The sequence below is a fragment of the Manis pentadactyla genome, chromosome 3 (assembly GCF_030020395.1).
Source record: "Manis pentadactyla isolate mManPen7 chromosome 3, mManPen7.hap1, whole genome shotgun sequence".
NCBI lineage: Eukaryota > Metazoa > Chordata > Mammalia > Pholidota > Manidae > Manis > Manis pentadactyla.
In genome coordinates, this window is record NC_080021.1 from 82028081 (window position 1) to 82046883 (window position 18803).

At 42.2% G+C, this 18803-nt stretch overlaps 1 protein-coding gene across 5 annotated transcripts in view; it reads right to left on the reverse strand.

Annotated features, from left to right (window-relative positions):
- Positions 1-5002: 5002 nt before the first annotated feature.
- LOC118929739 (regulator of G-protein signaling 20-like) overlaps positions 5003-18803 on the reverse strand; it is a 118526-nt gene continuing 104725 nt past the window's right edge. For all 5 annotated transcript variants that reach the window (XM_057498079.1, XM_057498081.1, XM_057498078.1 and 2 more), the window contains 2 exons: positions 8863-9097; positions 5003-5233 (listed from right to left, as the gene is read on the reverse strand). In XM_057498079.1, the coding sequence (XP_057354062.1) occupies positions 5045-5233; positions 8863-9097 (424 nt within the window). In that variant the 3' untranslated portion in view covers positions 5003-5044. The remainder of the gene's footprint in view (positions 5234-8862; positions 9098-18803) is intronic.

The window sequence follows — 18803 nt, forward strand, 5'->3', positions numbered from 1 at the left end:
GTTGACATCCAAAATATATAAAGAGCTCACACACCTCAACAAACAAAAAGCAAATAATCCAATTAAAAAATGGGCAGAACACCTGAATAGACAGATCTCTAAAGAAGAATTTCAGATGGCCAACAGACACATGAAAAGATGCTCCACATCGCTTGTCATCAGAGAAATGCAAATTAAAACCACAATGAGGTATCACCTCACACCAGTAAGGATCGCCATCATCAAAAAGACAAACAACAACAAATGTTGGCGAGGCTGTGGAGAAAGGGGAACCCTCCTACACTGCTGGTGGGAATGTAAATTAGTTCAACCATTGTGGAAAGCAGTATGGAGGTTCCTCAAAAAGCTCAAAATAGAAATACCATTTGACCCAGGAATTCCACTTCTAGGAATTTACCCTAAGAATGCAGCATTCCAGTTTAAAAAGACAGATGCACCCCTATGTTTATCGCTGCACTATTTACAGTAGCCAATATATGGAAGCAACCTAAATGTCCATTAGTAGATGAATGGATAAAGAATATGTGGTACATATACACAATGGAATATTACTCAGCCATAAGAAAAAAACAGATCCTACCATTTGCAACAACATGGATGGAGCTAGAGGGTATTATGCTCAGTGAAATAAGCCAGGCAGAGAAAGACGAGTACCAAATGATTTCACTCATATGTGGAGTATAAGAACAAAGGAAAACTGAAGGAACAAAACAGCAGCAGAATCACAGAACCCAAGAATGGACTAACAGTTACCAAAGGGAAAGGGTATTGGGGAGGATGCGTGGGGAGGGATAAGGGTGAGGAAAACAAAAGGGGGCGTTACGATTAGCATGTATAGTGTTAGTGGGGGCACGGGGAGAGCTGTGCAACACAGAGAAGACAAGTAGTGATTTTACAGCATCTTACTATGCTGATGGACAGTGACTGTGGAGGGGTATGTGGGGGGGACTTGGTGAAGGGGGGAGCCTAGAAAACATAATGTCCTTCAAAAAAAATGCATTGACTTAAAACAAGTTTTTACCAATTTCTAGGCACTACCTAATATGTTCTGCATAGTAATCTTTAATGTGTTTATTGCCTGATGCTTGTGTTTTACTTCTTTTTATGTTCTTTTGTGGTATTGAATTATAATTTTAACATAATCCAATCCATCAGTGTTTTATGGTTTTTGGATTTGATGTTTTTCTTAGGAGACCTTTTTCATCTGAAGTTATTAAAATATTGCCTACATTTTCTTCCAGTATTATTATTCTTTAAAAAAGCTTCAGGTCCTTAAACCATTTGAAACTTATATTTTTTTATTTAAATGGAGAGATATCCATCTCAACAAATCAGCTTTTCAAGTTTTACTTAACATTTTTTTTTTAAACCTTGGAATTGCACTGAGTTTATAGGGTACCTGGAGGGTGGCTTCAGGATTCATTCATGCATGTAGATGACACTATAGATTTACTCAGGATTGGTTCATTGTAGTGCATTATGTAAGGCACATGGGAAAGATCTGAGATGTGACATGTTTCAAAGCAGATTTGGAATGGGATTTTTATTTCATAGCTATGGGAAATTCAGTTTTCATGCTGTAACTCTTCAGTTCCATTCTACAAGCACTTAGTGAATATTGCTCTTAGCTATATACTGTACATAAAATGATTAGTAAGATGTATTTTCAATGCCTCCAGAGCTTAGAGTCTAATGGGAAAGACAGATATGTAGACAGATACTTTGTAATAACTCAGGTGATAAATATCTGTACAGGAAATTACTCGACTAGGAAAGAATGCACCCAACACAATGGAAGTAGGACTTAGGAGGTGAGGTTAAGGCTTCTCAGAGGAGGTGATTTGTGAGTTACATCTTGAAGGAACGATAGCAGTTGACTGGGTGTAGGGTGGCATTTTAGAGAGGGTGAAGTGCTATATGTGTTTTTTGTCTAAGTGTTTGTTCTAGAGTCCAAACTGGATGTGGGGTTGGCTAGGGAGCCAGTATCCCGACTGTAGGGGCCTTGCTTGTACACCAGGCCGAGTCTGGCATTTGTACTGCAGATAATCAGGAACAACTAAAGATTTCAAGGAGTGGAGGGATATGAGAAGCAGGTTTGTATGTGAGGAAGGTCACCTTATGGCATTTTGAAAGACGAATTTGAATGGAGTTGAATCTGGGATGGGTTCAGGGAGACTAGTTAGGAGGCTCTTTTGGCATCAATACAGGCAGGTGAGAGAGAATGGCAGTCAGGAGGAGGGAAAGAGACACGTGAGAAATATGAAGGAAGTGAAATCAGCAGGGCTTTGGGAGGAGAAAGGGAGGAATCAGTTAACACCCAGATAAGAGCCTAGGAGACTTGACTGGCTGAGTGACTGCAGACACAGGCAGGGGCCGGGTTTGGTCAAGGAGGCAGTGGGATGAGAAGTCAAAATCGAGACGGGTCTCACTTACCTGTGGGATCCACAAGTGGAGATGAACAACCGGCAGCTGATTCTGAGGTGCTGGAGAAAGTCTAGAGCAGATCCTGATTTGGTAGCTCCGACTGTATTGGCAGTTATTTAAACAATGAAAAGGGGACATGAGAGAGACTAATCATATGGATTGGCAGGAAAAGCAAGCCAACGTCCAAACTCCTCAGAGAAAGCTGGCCCTGAAAAGCTAGTGCCACTACCACACAGAAGTGGGGTGACAGAAAGCGCAGCTCAAGCGCCCAAGGCCCTTGGCTGCTGTGTCCTTACTGCCTGGAAGGACACGGACAGAGATGAGAACTGGAAAGCATCTTAGAAGACAGGCAAGGGGTGTTTCAAGAACGGTACTGGCTAAGGCATCAGGAAGCTAAGCAGTCCACCGAGGAGGCCAAGGCAGAAGTGTGGACGTGGCCGGCCAAGACCTGTGTGGAGCAGGCTGGAGCATGGCCTTAGTTTGAGGGGTGAATGGGGAGGTGAGGAAACGAGATGGCAAGAGTGGGCTGTGGTGAGAATCGGATGAGAAAGGAACGGAGGACTGCAGCTGCGCAGTGCAGGCTGGGGGGTCTAGGGATGCTTATGGTACGGGAGAAAGTCCCGGCGAAGGTGACGGTGCAGGAGGGTGGGGGAAATCCTGGGTCAGCATTTAACTCACCATCACATACCACCGCCCCTTCGAGCTCTCCCATTCAGTTGCTGCCATGTCCCCACATGTCCCTGGCTTGCTTCTTACCTGTACTGAGGAGGCGAATCCATGACTCCTTTGGAATGCACCTGCCTCTCTCCATCCTTGCAAGGACTTACCCTCAGCATTTCCATGCCCTCACTCTCCAGGCAATCCCATCCATCCATTTGCTGGAAAATCCTGAGTCCATACTCCAGCCTAAAATCTCAGCCTCCCGTGTCCCTCCATCCAGTCCATTCCTGGCCATCCTGTCTTACAGTGACCTCATATCTGCACTTGTTCGGGATTGCCCCAATCATGGACACTTTCCCACACCTCTGCCACAACACACACACTCTCATGCTATAGATTTGTTGTGGCGCCACTTATGCTGAAATCTTCCCTTAGCCCTTCAGGGCTTCCCTGGTGGGCTCTTCCCCATCACAGCACCTGCTACACTGCACCGTCGCTACCATGGGCACACCTGTCACCCTGGCAGGAATGTGGACAACCAGAGGGCAAGGTTGATGCCCTAATGATTCCATCCTCTTTGTCTAAAAAGGACACCATACGATATGGATCAAAAGCACACGATTGACGCCCTGGAAAGGAGGGAAGGTTAGTATTCTCTGGGCCAAGGGTGAAGGCGGCAAGAACAAACCACTATGCACACGGATTTATGGGCTATGCAGGAAGTTGGGGGTTGGGGTGCAGTTTTCACAGTAAAGGATGTAAGATGTTTTACTGGGAATGAGGGTGAGGGGCTTAGGGGGCTTGAGAAGTACTAAAGAAAGCATCAGGCTGAGGGGCCTGCTTGGGAGGGAGACGAGCAAGAGGACGGCTGCCCCCTTTAAGGCTGAAGCAGCCTGTGGGCCTATTCCAGGTTACTTTCTAACCCGCCCCTCAAGCTCTTCCAGATTCTGGATGTCCCTCCCATTCACTCTAGTCAAGGACTTCTTCAGGGTGGCTTAGGTCTACAAACCAGTATGTTGCCTGTAAGTTGTGAAGTGATTCCGTTGTCCCATGACAAAAATGGTAGGATCTAAAACAAAATCTTAGCCTGGGAGCTAAAAGGTATCTTGTGTCGATCCCTACTTAGTTAATCTTCTATTTCTCCAATATTTACCTGTGGAAAAAAATAAAGATGGAGATAAAACTCTTGTGCTTTATTTTTCGAGTGAAAATGCCCATATTTCTTTCAATAATAAAATAGGCTTATTTGAAAATGTTATGAACACGAAGTTATGAACTTAAAATTCATTCTTCAGGTTCACAGATTCTGATAATAAAATGGTAACTTTTAAACAAAAGAATTTTCTAAGCACTACTTCTCTTACCAAATGCTTGAGACCCACTGAAGAGCACAGTGCTTTGCACTTACCATGTATTGACACACACACATATGTACCTACATACACGTGTTCTACAACAAAGTGAAACACCATTTTTAAAGTGGTGCATCTTTATAAAATGGGAATTTGGGCCCTGTAATGGCAGTAAGTGAAATATTCAAAAATGAACTAGACAGAAGAGGGAGTAGCTGCGATGCACTTGCTATCTTTTCTTCGGGAGGAGGGTAATCAGGTACCAGTCTCATGCAAAACAAACCTGTCCCGTTTGCTCCAGTGGGTCTACATGCTGCAGGCAGTGTGGAGTCTTCAAGTGTATCCCTTGTGATTGAGGACATGCTACTGTTATGGTACATGTACATATACTATCTTTCTAAGAAAGCCAGACCCCAGTTTTTTTCAGAACTATCATTACAGGTGGCTAGTTTTACACTGTGACTATATAGTCTTCTGTAGAAGGAAGCATCTTATTAAAATGGCCCAAGTTATTACTCCAGCAGAAGATACTACCTCTACATTCCTTGTACTAGATGTAGTCCATGAGCTCTTTTATTGTTTTATTTATAAGTATATTTGATAACATCCTATGCTTCAACTGATTTCTCAGATAAGGACTGAAGCAAATCTTTATAGAGAGCAGAGCTCATGAACCGAGGGTATGAGTCTCTGAGCATTAAGGTGTAAATCTGCAGTTGTGCATCATCAAATATGTGCTGGGATGGTTCCACCATGTTCCTGTTGATGACTTCTCTTACTCGGGAGTCTAAGCTGACCTGTCAATAGAAGCAAACAAGAGTTGTATTAAATATGTTTCTCTTTGGAAATCCATCCAAAACTCCCATACCTTGTTCTGCCTTTTAAAAATTCCAAACCAAACAAGGTCTTCCAAGAATCTGAACTGCTGAAAGAGAAACTGAATGCACGATGAACATGGTTCTCAAATCTCTGCGGCATTAGAAGCCCCTGGAAGCCTTGTCAAACAGCTTGCTGCCCCCACCAACTTCTTCCCCCACAGAGTTCTGTCCCAGGAGGTCTACAGAGGGGCCTGATAATTTGCATTTCTTACAAGTTCTAGGTGATGTTGGTGGGGCTCACACTGCTTCAGAAAATGCTGTGTTGCTTCTTTAAAATGAGTGTGCTGTTTTAAAGAAAATAATACATATTTTCAAAGTACATGTAGGGTACATAGACCTACCCCTTGCTAACTTCCTAATGACATCAGGGCTAAAACTGGAGGCCGCGGGCTGCAGCCAGCTAGAACAGCTGCAGATTTCCGGGAACGAGTGCCGGGCCAGCTGATGAAGCGGAAGCTGACTCAGAAGCATGGTGCAAGGGTCAGACTCAAGCGGCCCAGTGTTGAAATCCCGTCTCTGTCACTGTTTGGTGTGGGGCCTCTGGCAAAGTAAACGGTGCCCTAATGAGCTCCTCCTTACACAGGGGTGAGGGCGGTAGCTGGGGAGCCTTTAAGGAGAATTCATTTAAAGTACTTGGGATTCAGAAGTCCTTTGGAGATGCGGGTTCTCCCGATGCTGATGTTCCGCTCACCCTGGACAAAGCTGCCTCACAGACCAGCACAAGCCGCCAGGCTCAGGCTTTTCCCGCAGGACACCAGACAGACAAGGCAATGGGCCAAACTGCAAACATCAGCTCACATGTGTTCTCTGCTGTGCGAAGAGCCTCAGCTGGACCAGCTCTGCACCACTAGGCCAGGACAGTTTGAATGCTATGCAACGCACAGGAAATTGTTTAAGAGAAAACTAAAAATACAAGTAGCTAACTCATGAAACACTGACTTCGTGATATATCTTTCTGGGTGTATACCCACCTTCCTCCTGGAAGCCCCTTTGTCTACACAAGGAAACCCAACATTCAACACAAATTCCCAACATTTCCAAATCTTCCTTGTTTAGCTTGTGAAGGAATAGAATTACTTATTTCCACCCAGTTCTGCATCCTGCTCCCCCTCCTTTTCCCTCTGGCTCTCTATTCTATTACAAATTCTTGGTGACCCCATCTCTTTAACACCTCCCAAGTCTGTCCACCTCTTCCCTCCTCTCTGCCACGGCCATGGAGGTCACCCATAGTCACCTGCTGCATTTGTTCGCCAGCCTCCTAACCTCCTGCTTCAGTTGAGTGCCTCTCCACACACCAGTTTGGCCAGAGGGACCTTTCTAACCTGCAAACTCCGTGCTGACATTCCAGCTTCATGCCTGGCACTGCCTTGTGGCTGCTCTCAGGATCAAGTCCAAAGCTTACAAGTCCCAAATTTAGACTTAGGAGGCCCTTTGCAATCTGCTTCCACTCGTTCCCCAGCTCTGCCTCACTATTGCACTCAAGAACTTAAAGAATTTGGAATTTTCCACTTTGAATTTAAAGAGAGGAGGAGCTCGGACTAGCCTGCCCCTGCTTCTGTCTGGAATAAGCTTCCCCTGCTCTGTCTGCCTAAGTGCACCTCTGCGGGTCTTGCTTTAGATTCATTCTAACCCAGAAGCCTTCCCCACCCAACCAGATGAAGAGGAAATTCCCTTTGTGGCCCCTACACCCCAAACTTCTTCCAGAGTCCACCCTCACTACTAGGCAGCTCTCTCCGAGAAGATTCTAGAGCATAAGGGTCCAGAGCTAAGGAACACAGCTCCTTCCAAAGTGGGGGACTCACTACAGACTGTCAGCTAAGAGGAGGAAAGCTCCTGCCCTGTTGGGGAAAATGTTACAAAATTCTCCAGTTCACCAGCAACTGGGGTACAAATAGAACCATTTCATTCCTCACAGCCTCCCCATGAAGCACATGCCCCTGAGCTGCTGGGCCAGATGTCTTGGCAGCCAGGTGCCTGTCCCCCCTTCAATCCTTCTGAAACTCTGGGCAGGTGATTTTCCCTTTTACATATAAGGAAACCAAGGTGCAAAAAGCTTCCGAAATATCCCCCAAGGTTATGCAGCTGTTAGATGAGAGAACTGGGGTTCAAACCCAAGTGAATCTGACCCCAATCTTAAATTTGTGAAGGAAAGGGTCATTTTTCTTATATCATTTTTGCTTCACAACTTTTCTAAGATGTTTTTGGTTGTGTAATACTTGAAAAGACAGTGCTGAAAAATTTTGCCTTAAAAAATAAAAAGGAAAACCATGACAAAGTAAAAATACGTGTAAGCCATAATTTAAAGGAAAAAAATTCTCATCCTTTTTGTTAATCCAAATGGAAATAACTTTCTGAACTCCATATTCATGTGTCTGTCAACTGAATCTCTTTCCACCTTCACAAACTTAAGTGAGCAAACTCAGCCCTCCTGCCTTTCTGGGTGTATGTCACCATCCTGTCTGCCCAGCTGAAGTGAACTATGCCCGAAGCAGACATGGAGGAGGCATTTGGAACCCTGGGATTTACCCGGATCAAACCCTTCTCCTCAGGTTTCTCTTCAGCTGGCCCAGGTGGGGCCCCGGTATGTCCTGTCTGGACTCCTGGATTCATGCTCTAACCAGCCTCTGCCTCTAGTCTTCCAAATCCAGTCTGCAGCAATGTTGGCCTTTCAAAATCCAAATGTGATGCTCCAACCAGGTTAATATCCAAGGGCTTCTCAGAAAACCTCAGGCTGGCCCCGAAGCCACTGCCACACCCCTGCCTGCTTTTAGCCTTTGCCATCTGGTCCGGTCCTCTGGGATGTCTTCATCCCATTGTATTTCTGGTAACTCCCTTCTCATCATCCCTGGTCTGCCTTTGGCCCCTTCCAGAGCCTGCTCCTCATTCCCATCCCACTTCACCAGCCCCTAGGACAGGCTCTGGATTGCCCGTGAACTACCTGACATGAGGGACCCTTCTTAACTTCTTATCTGTAGCAGCACACTGGAGGAAATGAGTGATTTTGTAACTGAAGCTACACAGCATTAGTTTTGAGACGAACCAACTTCCTAAATTCTAGATTCTAAGGAACAGACTGAGAGATGCGCACTTGGTTGATTCCTCTCCTCTGGTAAATTCTGATGTAAGAAAGGGCCATGCTGGGGACGACCTCTACAATATCAGTTTCATATTAGTGATGCTATTTCTACCTAAAAGAGACTTGTCAGTGAGCATTTGCTCAGAATAAAAGGATAACTTTACTTAAATGCTTACAGGGTGTAATATTTTTAAACAGTATTTACAATAAAGGGCATAGACTCCCCCTTCTAGAGAATCTGATGAAAGTTATGGATACTTTTGTGGAAAAACTGTACAACATCTTTCACAGATTTTAGGGGACACTTGGAGACCATTGGCGGGACCACAGTCAAATGCATCTGAGAACCAAGAAGAGTGGGTAGAGTCGTTTTCTGCATTTTGGAGGAGCTAAACTGCCAGGGGACCAAAGGCTTAAATCAGTCAGTTTCAGCAACAGCCTCCTGTGAGAAACCCTTTTGGCGGGCACATACCTCTTTAGGAGAAAGGATAGAAATGTAGTTTTCATATATTTTGTTTGCTTTCTCTTTAATAACATTTTTATTAGCTTCTTTCTTCAGTTCCTCACACGCCATCCAGAAGAGCATGTTTTCTTCACTGAATTCTGTTCGGAGGAATTCCCGAAAAGCGTTCCTTCCAGCCGGAGTGAACATTAACTGGTCGAATGACTGAGCCCAGGTGCCGACTTCTTCCAGGGTGAGGCTTGGGCTTGGTGGGGACCAAAGGGAAGAGGCATAGGGCAGCTATGTTAATGGAAGTTAATTTGAATTTCATCAATAGGAACATCTTTTGCTCCGAGAATGAAAATGAGCATGTAGGCCCTCTTAGGAAGGGAAAGAGCCGCTCTTATTTCCTCAAGTTGTCTACCTGGATGGCATGGCTACTGCCTAAATGCTTGCAAACCAAATTGCTAGAACTTCTAACAGCATACTTGTTTACACCTAGGCACATCCTGGCAACGTTTTTAAATTACAAGAGTAAGGATACTCCTGTAACCATCTGACCAAAACGTCTCGGTCACCTGGGACAGCCCCAAGTCACGTGACCACGAACTTCCACAATGGCAACGGTGCAGTCTATGTATGTTTTTTTTTAATTGGAAAGAGAATTTTAAAGAGACAGAGAAAATAATGTTATATGACTGTAAGTTATGAAGTGAACATGAATTCACCACCAAGAGTCAGGCATCGCACTACTGTGCCCACCGCGGTGCAGAGTCCAATGGCTTCTCTCCTGACTTCCCCTCGTCACAAGGTAACCGCTAGTCTTGATTTGGGGCTTACTCTGTTTTGATTTATTTCTTACTTCTATTTTCATTATATTGAGTTCACAAAACACAGCCTGTTTGACAATGACCCTTATTATCCCTTCCTTTTGATGCTGTTTTTGTGTATGTCTCCCTGAAGAATGTACTCTTCAGTGATTTAACTTCAGAACCAGTTGCTACATGGACGGTCTTCTGCAACTTCCCTTTGTCACCCCACACTAAGTAAGTGTCTAAGACGCATCCATACGGCTGTGTCCAGCCAGTGAGCTCCTCGGGAGGACTCACTTTGAATTTCCATTCTTTTATTTTCTTCACCTGGGTTTCGTGGCACTGTTACATCGGCCTCTTAGACTTTTGGGTAGTTATACAACACTCGTGTAACTGTGGAATGCTCAAGTCCTACAAGTTTTGTGAAACTAATCTGTAAAACCAGCAGTACCCAGTGTTTATTTTGTAAGAAAGTGTTATGAGTTGAATTGTGTCCCCTAAAACAGATCTGTTGAAGTCCTAACCCTCAGGGCCTCAGGATGTGACCATATTTGGAAATACGGTCTTTGCAGATTTTAGCAGGTTACGATGAGGTCATTAGAGGGAGCACTCATCCAATATGACCAGTGTTCTTTTAAAAAGGGGAATTTGGACACAGAGGCACAGAGAGAGGAAGGAGGGTGTGAAGACACACAGGGAAAAGATGGTCATGTGACTGGCATGATGTAGCTACCAGCCAAGAATACCAAGGATTGCTGGCAATTACCAGAGAAGATGGCAGAGGCAGGCAGGATTCCCCAGAGCTGGCAGAGAGCGTGGCCCTGCTGATACTTTGATTTCGGACTTCTGGCCTCAAGAATAAATAATATTAAAAAATCAAGGGAAAATATAACAGAGGAAACCCATGTGCCATTTAACCCATTTACCTAACAGTAACTTCTTGAGAAACTCTACATGCTATTTTGTTTTGGACAAAACAAACTTCACAGTCCTGGACATTTTTGATGTCTTGAATTGATTACTCATTTTTGTGACTCCATATTTAATTGGCTTAAACATTTCAGAAACCATTCTTTCATATTTTCTAACAAACAATACTAACATTGGAAGTCCTTCGGGCTCTAAACCAAGTGTTCTATTTTCTTTTCTATGTTAAAAATTTTTTTAAATTCATTTTATCATTAATCTACAATTACATGAAGAACATTATGGTCACTAGAATCCCCCCATCACCAAGTCCCCCCAAACAAACCCCATTACAGTCACTGTCCATCAGCATACTAACATGCTGTAGAATCACTACTTGTCTTCTCTGTGTTGCACATCCATCCCTATGCGCCCCCAAACATTATACATGCTAATCATAAGGCCACCTTTCTTTTTCCCTGCCCTTATCCCTCCCTTCCCACTCCTCCTGCCCAGTCCCTTTCCCTTTGGTAAGTGTTAGTCCATTCTTGGGTTCTGTGATTCTGCTGTTTTGTTCTTTCAGTTTTCCTTTGTTCTTATACTCGACATATGAGTGAAATCATTTGGTACTTGCCTTTCTCCGTCTGGCTTATTTCACTAAGCATAATACCCTCTAGCTCCATCCATGTTGTTGCAAATGGTAGTATGTTTTTTTCTTATGGCTAATATTGCATTGTGTATATGAACCACGTCTTCTTTATCCATTCATCTACTGATGGACATTTAAGTTGCTTCCATTTCATGGCTATTGTAAATAGTGCTGCGATAAACATAGGGGTGCACCTGTCTTTTTGAAAATGGAGTGCTGCATTCTTAGGGTAAACTCCTAGAAGTGGAATTCCTGGGTCAAATGGTATTTCTATTTTGAGTTTTTGAGGAACCTCCATACTGCTTTCCACAGTGGTTGAACAATTTGCACTCCCACCAGCAGTGTAGGAGGGTTCCCCTTTCTCCGAAACATCACCAACATTTGTTGTTGTTTGTCTTTTGGATGGTGGCGATACTTACTGGTGTGAGGTGATATCTCATTGTGGTTTTAATTTGCATTTCTCTGATAACTAGCGACGTGGAGCATCTTTTCATGTGTCTGTTGGCCATCTGAATATCTTCTTTGAAGAACCGTCTGTTCAGCTCCTCTGCCAATTATCTAATTGGATTATTTGCTTTTTGTTTGTTGAGGTGCATGAACTCTTTATATACTTTGGATGTCAACCCTTTATAAGATCTCTCATTTATGAATATATTCTCCAATACTGTAGGGTACCTTTTTGTTCTATTGATGGTGTCCTTTGCTGTACAGACACTTTTCAGTTTGATATAGTCCCACTTGTTCATTTTTGCTTTTGTTTCGCTTGCCCGGGGAGATATGTTCATGAAGAAGTCACTCATGTTTATGTCCAAGAGATTTTTGCCTATGTTTTTTTCTAAGAGTTTTATGGTTTCATGACTTACATTCAAGTCTTTGATCCATTTCGAATTTACTTTTGTGTATGGGGTTAGACAGTGATCCAGTTTTATTCTCTTACATGTAGCTGTCCAGTTTGGCCAGCATCATCATCTGTTGAAGGGACAGTCATTTCCCCATTCTATGTCCGTGGCTCCTTTATCATAAATTAGTTGACCGTAAATGTTTGGGTTAATATCTGGGGTCTCTATTCTGTTCCACTGGTCTGTGGCTCTGGTCTTGTGCCACTACCAACCTGTCTTGATTATTATGGCTTTGTAGTAGATCTTGAAGTTGGGGACTGAGAATCCCCGAACTTTATTCTTCCTTCTCAGGATTGCTTTGGCTATTCGGGGTCTTTGGTGTATCCATATGAATTTTTGAACTATTTGTTCTAGTTCATTGAAGAATGTTGTTGGTAATTTGATAGGGTTTGCATCAAATCTATATATTGCTTAGGGCAGGATGGCCATTTTGACGATATTAATTCTTCCTAGCCAGGAGCATGGGATGAGTTTCCATTTGTTAGTGTCCTCGTTAATTTCTCTTAATAATGTCTTATAGTTTTCAGAGTATAGGTCTTTCACTTCCTTGGTAAGGTTTATTCCTAGGTATTTCATTCTTTTGGATGCTATTGTGAACGGAATTGTTTTCCTGATTTTTCTTTCTATTAGTTCATTGTTAGTGTATAAGAAAGCCACAGATTTGTGTGTTAATTTTGTATCCTGCAACTTTGCTGTATTCCGATATCAATTCTAGTAGTTTTGGAGTGGACTCTGTAGGGTTTTTTATGTACAATATGATTTCATCAGCAAAAAGTGACAATTTGAATTCTTCACCAATTTGGATTCCTTGCATTTCTTTGTTCTGTCTAATTGCTGTGGCTAGGAACTCCAATACTATGTTGAATAACAGTGGGGAGAGTGGGCAGCCCTGTCTTGTTCCCAATCACAGAGGAAAAGCTTTCAGCTTTTCACTGTTCAGTATGTTCTCTGTGGGTTTATCATATATGGCCTTTATTATGTTGAGGTACCTGTCCTCTAAACCCATTTTATTGAGAGTTTTTATCATTACTAGATGTTGAATTTTGTCGAATGCTTTTTCAGCATCTATGGAGATGATCATGTGGTTTTCATTCTTCTTTTTATTTATGTGGTGGATGATGTTGATGGATTTTCGGATGTTGTACTGTCCTTGCATCCCTGGGATGAATCCCACTTGGTTATGGTGTATGATCCTTTTGATGTATTTTTGAATTCGGTTTGCTAATATTTTGTTGAGTATTTCTGCATGTATGTTCATCAGGGATATTGGTATGTAATTTTCTTTTTTGGTGGGGTCTTTGCCTGGTTTTGGTATTATGGTAATGTTGGCTTCATGGAATGAGTTTGGAATTATTCCCTCCTCTTCTATTTTTTGGAAAACTTTAAGGAGAGTGGGTATAATATCTTCTCTGTATGTCTGATAAAATTCCGAGGTAAATCCATCTGGCCCGGGGGTTTTGTTCTTGGGTAGTTTTTTGATTACCGCTTCAATTTCTTTGCTGGTAATTGGTCTGTTTAAATTTTGTGCTTCTTCCTTGGTCAGTCTTGGAAGTTTGTATTTTTCTAGGAAGTTGTCCATTTCTTCCAGGTTTACCAGCTTCTTAGAATATAGCTTTTCATAGAAGTCTCTAAAAATTCTTTGTATTTCTTTTGGGTCCATGGTGATGTTAACTTTCTTGTTTCTGATTCTGTTGATGTGGGTTGATTCTCTTTTTCTCTCAATAAGTCTGGCTAGAGGTTTATCAATTTTGTTTATTTTTTCAAAGAACCAGCTCTTGGTTTCATTGATTTTTTTCTATTGTTTTATTCTTCTCAATTATATTTATTTATTCTCTATTCTTTATTATGTCCCTCCTTCTCCTGACTTTAGGCCTCAATTGTTCTTCTTTTCCCAATTTTGATAATTGTGACATTAGACTATTCATTTGGGATAGTTCCTCCTTCTTTAAATATGACTAGATTGCGATATACTTTCCTCTTAAGACTGCTTTCGCTGCGTCCCACAGAAGTTGGGGCTTTGTTTTGTTGTTCTCGTTTGTTTCCATATATTGCTGGATCTCCATTTTAATTTGGTCATTGAGCCATTGACTATTTAGGAGCGTGATGTTAAGCCTCCATGTGTTTGTGAGGCTTTTTGCTTTCTTTGTACAATCTATTTCTAGTTTTATACCTTTGTGGTCTCAAAAGTTGGTTGGTAGGATTTCAATCTTTTTGAATTTACTGTGGCTCTTTTTGTGGCCTGGTATGTGGCCTATTCTGGAGAATGTTCCATGTGCACTTGAAAAGAATGTGTATCCTGTTGATTTTGGGTGTACAGTTCTATAGATGTCTATTAGGTTCATCTGTTCCAGTGTGTTGTGCAATGCCTCTGTGTCCTTACTTATTTTCTGTCTGGTGGATCTGTCCTTTGGAGTGAATGGTGTGTTGAAGTCTCCTAAAATGAATGCATTGCATTCTATTTCCTCCTGTAGTTCTGTTAGTATTTGTTTCACATATGCTGGTGCTCCTGTGTTGGATGCATGTATATTTATAATGGTTATATCGTCTTGTTGGACTGACCCCTTTATCATTATGTAATGTCCTTCTTTATCTCTTGTTACATTGTTTTGAAGTCTATCATGTCTGATACTAGTACTGCAACACCTGCTTTTTTCTCCCTATTGTTTGCATGAAATATCTTTTTCCATCCCTTGACTTTTAGTCTGTGCATGTCTTTGGGTTTAAGGTGAGTCTCTTGTAAGCAGCATATAGATTGGTCTTGTTTTTTTATCCATTCAGTGACTCTATGTCTTTTGAGTGGTGCATTCAGTCCATTAACATTTAGGGTGATTATCAACAGATATGTACTTTTTGCCATTTCAGGTGTTAGATTCGTGGTTACCAAAGGTTCCAGGTTACTTTGCTTACTATCTAAGAGTCTAACTTAACTCACATAGTATGCTGTTACAAACACAATCTAAAGGTTCTTTTCTATTTCTCCTCCTTCATTCTTTATATATGAGGTATCAAATTCTGTACTTTTTGTCTGTTCCTTGATTGACTTTGAGGATAGTTAATTTAATTTTCCATTTGCTTCGTAATTAGTTGTTCTACTTTCTTTACTGTGGTTTTATTATCTCTGGTGACAGCTATTCCACCTTAGGAACACTTCCATATATAGAAGTCCCTCCAAAATAGACTGTAGAGATGGTTTGTGGGAGGTGAACTCTCTCACCTTTTGCTTATCTGGAAATAACTTAATACCTCCTTCAAATTTAAATGATAATCTTGCCAGATAAAGTAATCTTGGTTCCAGGCCCTTCTGCTTCATGGCATTTAATATATCATGCCACTCCCTTCTGGCTTGTAAGGTTTCAGCTGAGAAGTCTGATGTTAGCCTGATGGGCTTTCCTTTGTATGTGACCTTATTTCTGCCTCTGGCTGCTTTTAACAGTCTGTCCTTATCCTTGATCTTTCCCATTTTAATTACTATGTGTATTGGTGTTGTCTTCCTTGGGTCGCTTGTGTTGGGAGATCTGTGTATCTCCATGGACTGAGAGACTTTCCCCTTCCCCAGGTTGGGGAAGTTTTCAGCAACTACCTCCTCAAAGACACTTTCTATCCCTTTCTCTCTCTCTTCTTCTTCTGGTATACCTATAATACGAATATTGTTCCACTTGGATTGGTCACACAGTTCTCTCAATATTATTTCATTCTTAGAGATCCTTTTTTCCTCTGTGCCTCAGCTTCTTTGTATTGCTCTTCTCTAGTTTCTATTTCATTTATTGTCTCCTCCACCGTATCCAACCTGCTTTTAATACCCTCCATCGTGCTCTTCAATGATTGGATCTCTGACCTGAATTCATTCCTGAGTTCTTGGATGTCTTTCCGTACCTCCATTAGAATGTTGATGATTTTTATTTTGAACTCACTTTCAGGAAGAGTCACAATGTCCATATCATTTAAATCTTTCTCGGGAGTTGTATTACTAATTTTACTCTGGACAAGGTTCCTTTGGCATTGCGTGTTTGTACATGGTGCCCTCTCGTGTCCAGAAGCCGTAGTCTCTGGAGCTGCTCAGCCCCTTAAGCAATGTCAGGGGTCACAGGGGAGCGGTACTGGTGCCTGGGGGTAGGAAAGAGCTCTTCCCTACCTCCCTGCTACTGTGCCTGTCTCCATTGCCTGATCCAGTGGGCCAGGCACACAGTTATACGTTTTTGTCCCAGAGCAGCCGGATATGGATCCCAGATTTCCACAAGCAGCCAGAATCCCAGTCTCCCCAGGAACTCTGCCTATATTAACTTTCCAACCCCGTAGTCATGCGAGTCTCATGAAAGCACCATGAAATGTAGGTTTGTGCTCCCAGAGCAGATCTTCAGAGCTAGGTATTCAGCAGTCCCAAGCCTTCCACTTCCTTCCTGCTCCGTTTCTCTTCCTCCCACCGGTGAGCTGGGGTGGGGTAAGGGCTTGGGTCCCACGGAGCCACAGCTGTGGTATGTTACCCCGTTCGGTGAGGTCTGCTCTTTTCTCCAGATGTGTGCAGTCTGACGCCATCTTCTTTCCTTTTACTCTCTTAGGAGTAGTTGCACCAACTATATTTTCTAATTGTATCCTGTTTTAGGAGGAAGCCTCTCTCTCTCCTCTCACATCGCCATCTTTAATCTGTTCTCAAACCAAGTGTTCTTTGTACTGACTCTCATTTGTAATGGGTTGTTTTGTAATTTTTGGTTGGTCTTAATCTCTGGGAAAGTGAGAGTGAAGATTGAGGATATTTTCTTTCCTCCAGAGAGGATGTGTTTGCTTCTGAGATCCAGGAGGTGTAACTGACATAGGACCGACCACCTGGCTCCTTTCATGTAATAGGGCTGAATCTGGGCATCAGTCGCCCACTCTGCACTTGCCTGTAGAGAAAACCCTTCCTTCCTCTGCTCAGCAGTGACTACTCAGGGATTTGGCAAACTTTTTCTTTGTTTTTTTGGTACTTTGTTATTTTCCTTACTATCTGGAAGGTCAGCAATGCAAAAACTTTACATTTATACAAAATCTGTTGTTCTGCACCAGGCAGGGACTTAAATGATGTACTCTACCACACAGCAGAAAGCTGTTTATTTAGTTTTGGGGAGTAAAGGATGTCTACCCAAGAATTTGATATGTAGCTAACTTGCCCTAATTATATGAAGGTCACAGAAAAACACTGTCACATATACAAAGGTTCAAAATGTAAATTCTATGTCCCTTTCTTGAAATTATTACCTGCAGATGAATTATAGCCGACCCAGAAGTGAAACATGAATGACAAGCTCAAGGCCAGAGAAAACACATTAAAGACTGTCGTTAGCAGAGAAAACAATCAAACATAGATATTTAAGTAATAGATTCAAGTTTGATGTCAAAATTAGATTCACTATTTACTGATGGAGCCCATTTAGTACAATTGTGTGTAAATGCATAGAAAATCCTTTTGAGAAAATTCCTGCTGATGGCAGTTATATCTGGAGATTGGGATAAGGTCTGGAATTAGAGGTAGATTAAGTTTTTCCTGTAAAACTTCTGTACTGCTTGATTTTTGCTTTTATAGTGGGTATTAAAACTTTCCATCATGAAAATGTTTTCTGTATGAAACAAAGTTTCTATCTTAACTAGTAATATTAGTTTTGAGAGATAATGTTTTAAAAGATGTTTAGGGGACGCTCTTTTCCCCTCCTGGCATGAGCCAGGAGCTCTGTCCTCTCATTTTGTCTCTAAATGGAAGCCTCTCACTTGCTTTCCTACCTTGAGCATTTGTGAGGTTCATTCTTCGACTCCATGAACAAGAACCTTGGCATCATTTGTGGGGGGCTCATCCAGGATAACTTCAGACATGGGAGCATCCTCTTCAAGTTTAAAGCTGACATGCCTCTGGCATGCATTCTGAAGAGTTGGGAGCAATTTGATCCCCAAAACCTGAAAAAAAGTGCCTTATTTTCTGCATGCAAGCCTGGCCTCAATTCAAATGTTCTGATTAGAGAGGCTTGGCCCCAGAGAAAACTATATAATAAGGTTATGCAGCTAAATTTCTTTTGCCACAGGGAATGAAAATAGTTATAAGTCCTGTGGACTACTACAATATGAAACTGGTTTTTTAAATCCTTTGATTGGAAATCTATTCTACTTATTAAGTTCATAACTATCCTCAAACATTGGGAGATTTTAGACTAGACTCCTTCAGACAGAAATTTATCTTTCACAATATAGTCAGGCTTAACTCTTTCAAAAGAAAAGAATGCTTAAAGAGAGGCTTGATTTTGTCAAGTTTAGTGAAGGTTTTGTAAGTAATCTAGCATGGTTGTTAAGAATGAGTGAACTAAATAAGTGTAGTAAGTGAACTTCTTAATGATTGTGTGTTACAGTGTGTAAGAGGGTATTCCTACATATGGCTGGACAATCTTTGTAGTAACCTAAAACCTCAAAGTTTTGCTAAGTGGACATATTTTTGTGAAGGGCCCCCACCCATAAGATGGCGAAATTCCTGCTTCTCTTCTGGGTCCTCGATTCCCGCCGGCGCCATCTGAACCCCAATCACCCCTTGCCCCCCTAATCCCAGCACCTAGCCAATAGCCACCAGCCCCGTAGAAGTAACACCACAATCACCCCATGCCCCTTCCGATATAACCCAGCACCTTTCCCTAATAAAGCGGAATTCTCCGGTGAATTGCTGCTGTGTGTCGCTCCTTTCCTTTCATTGGT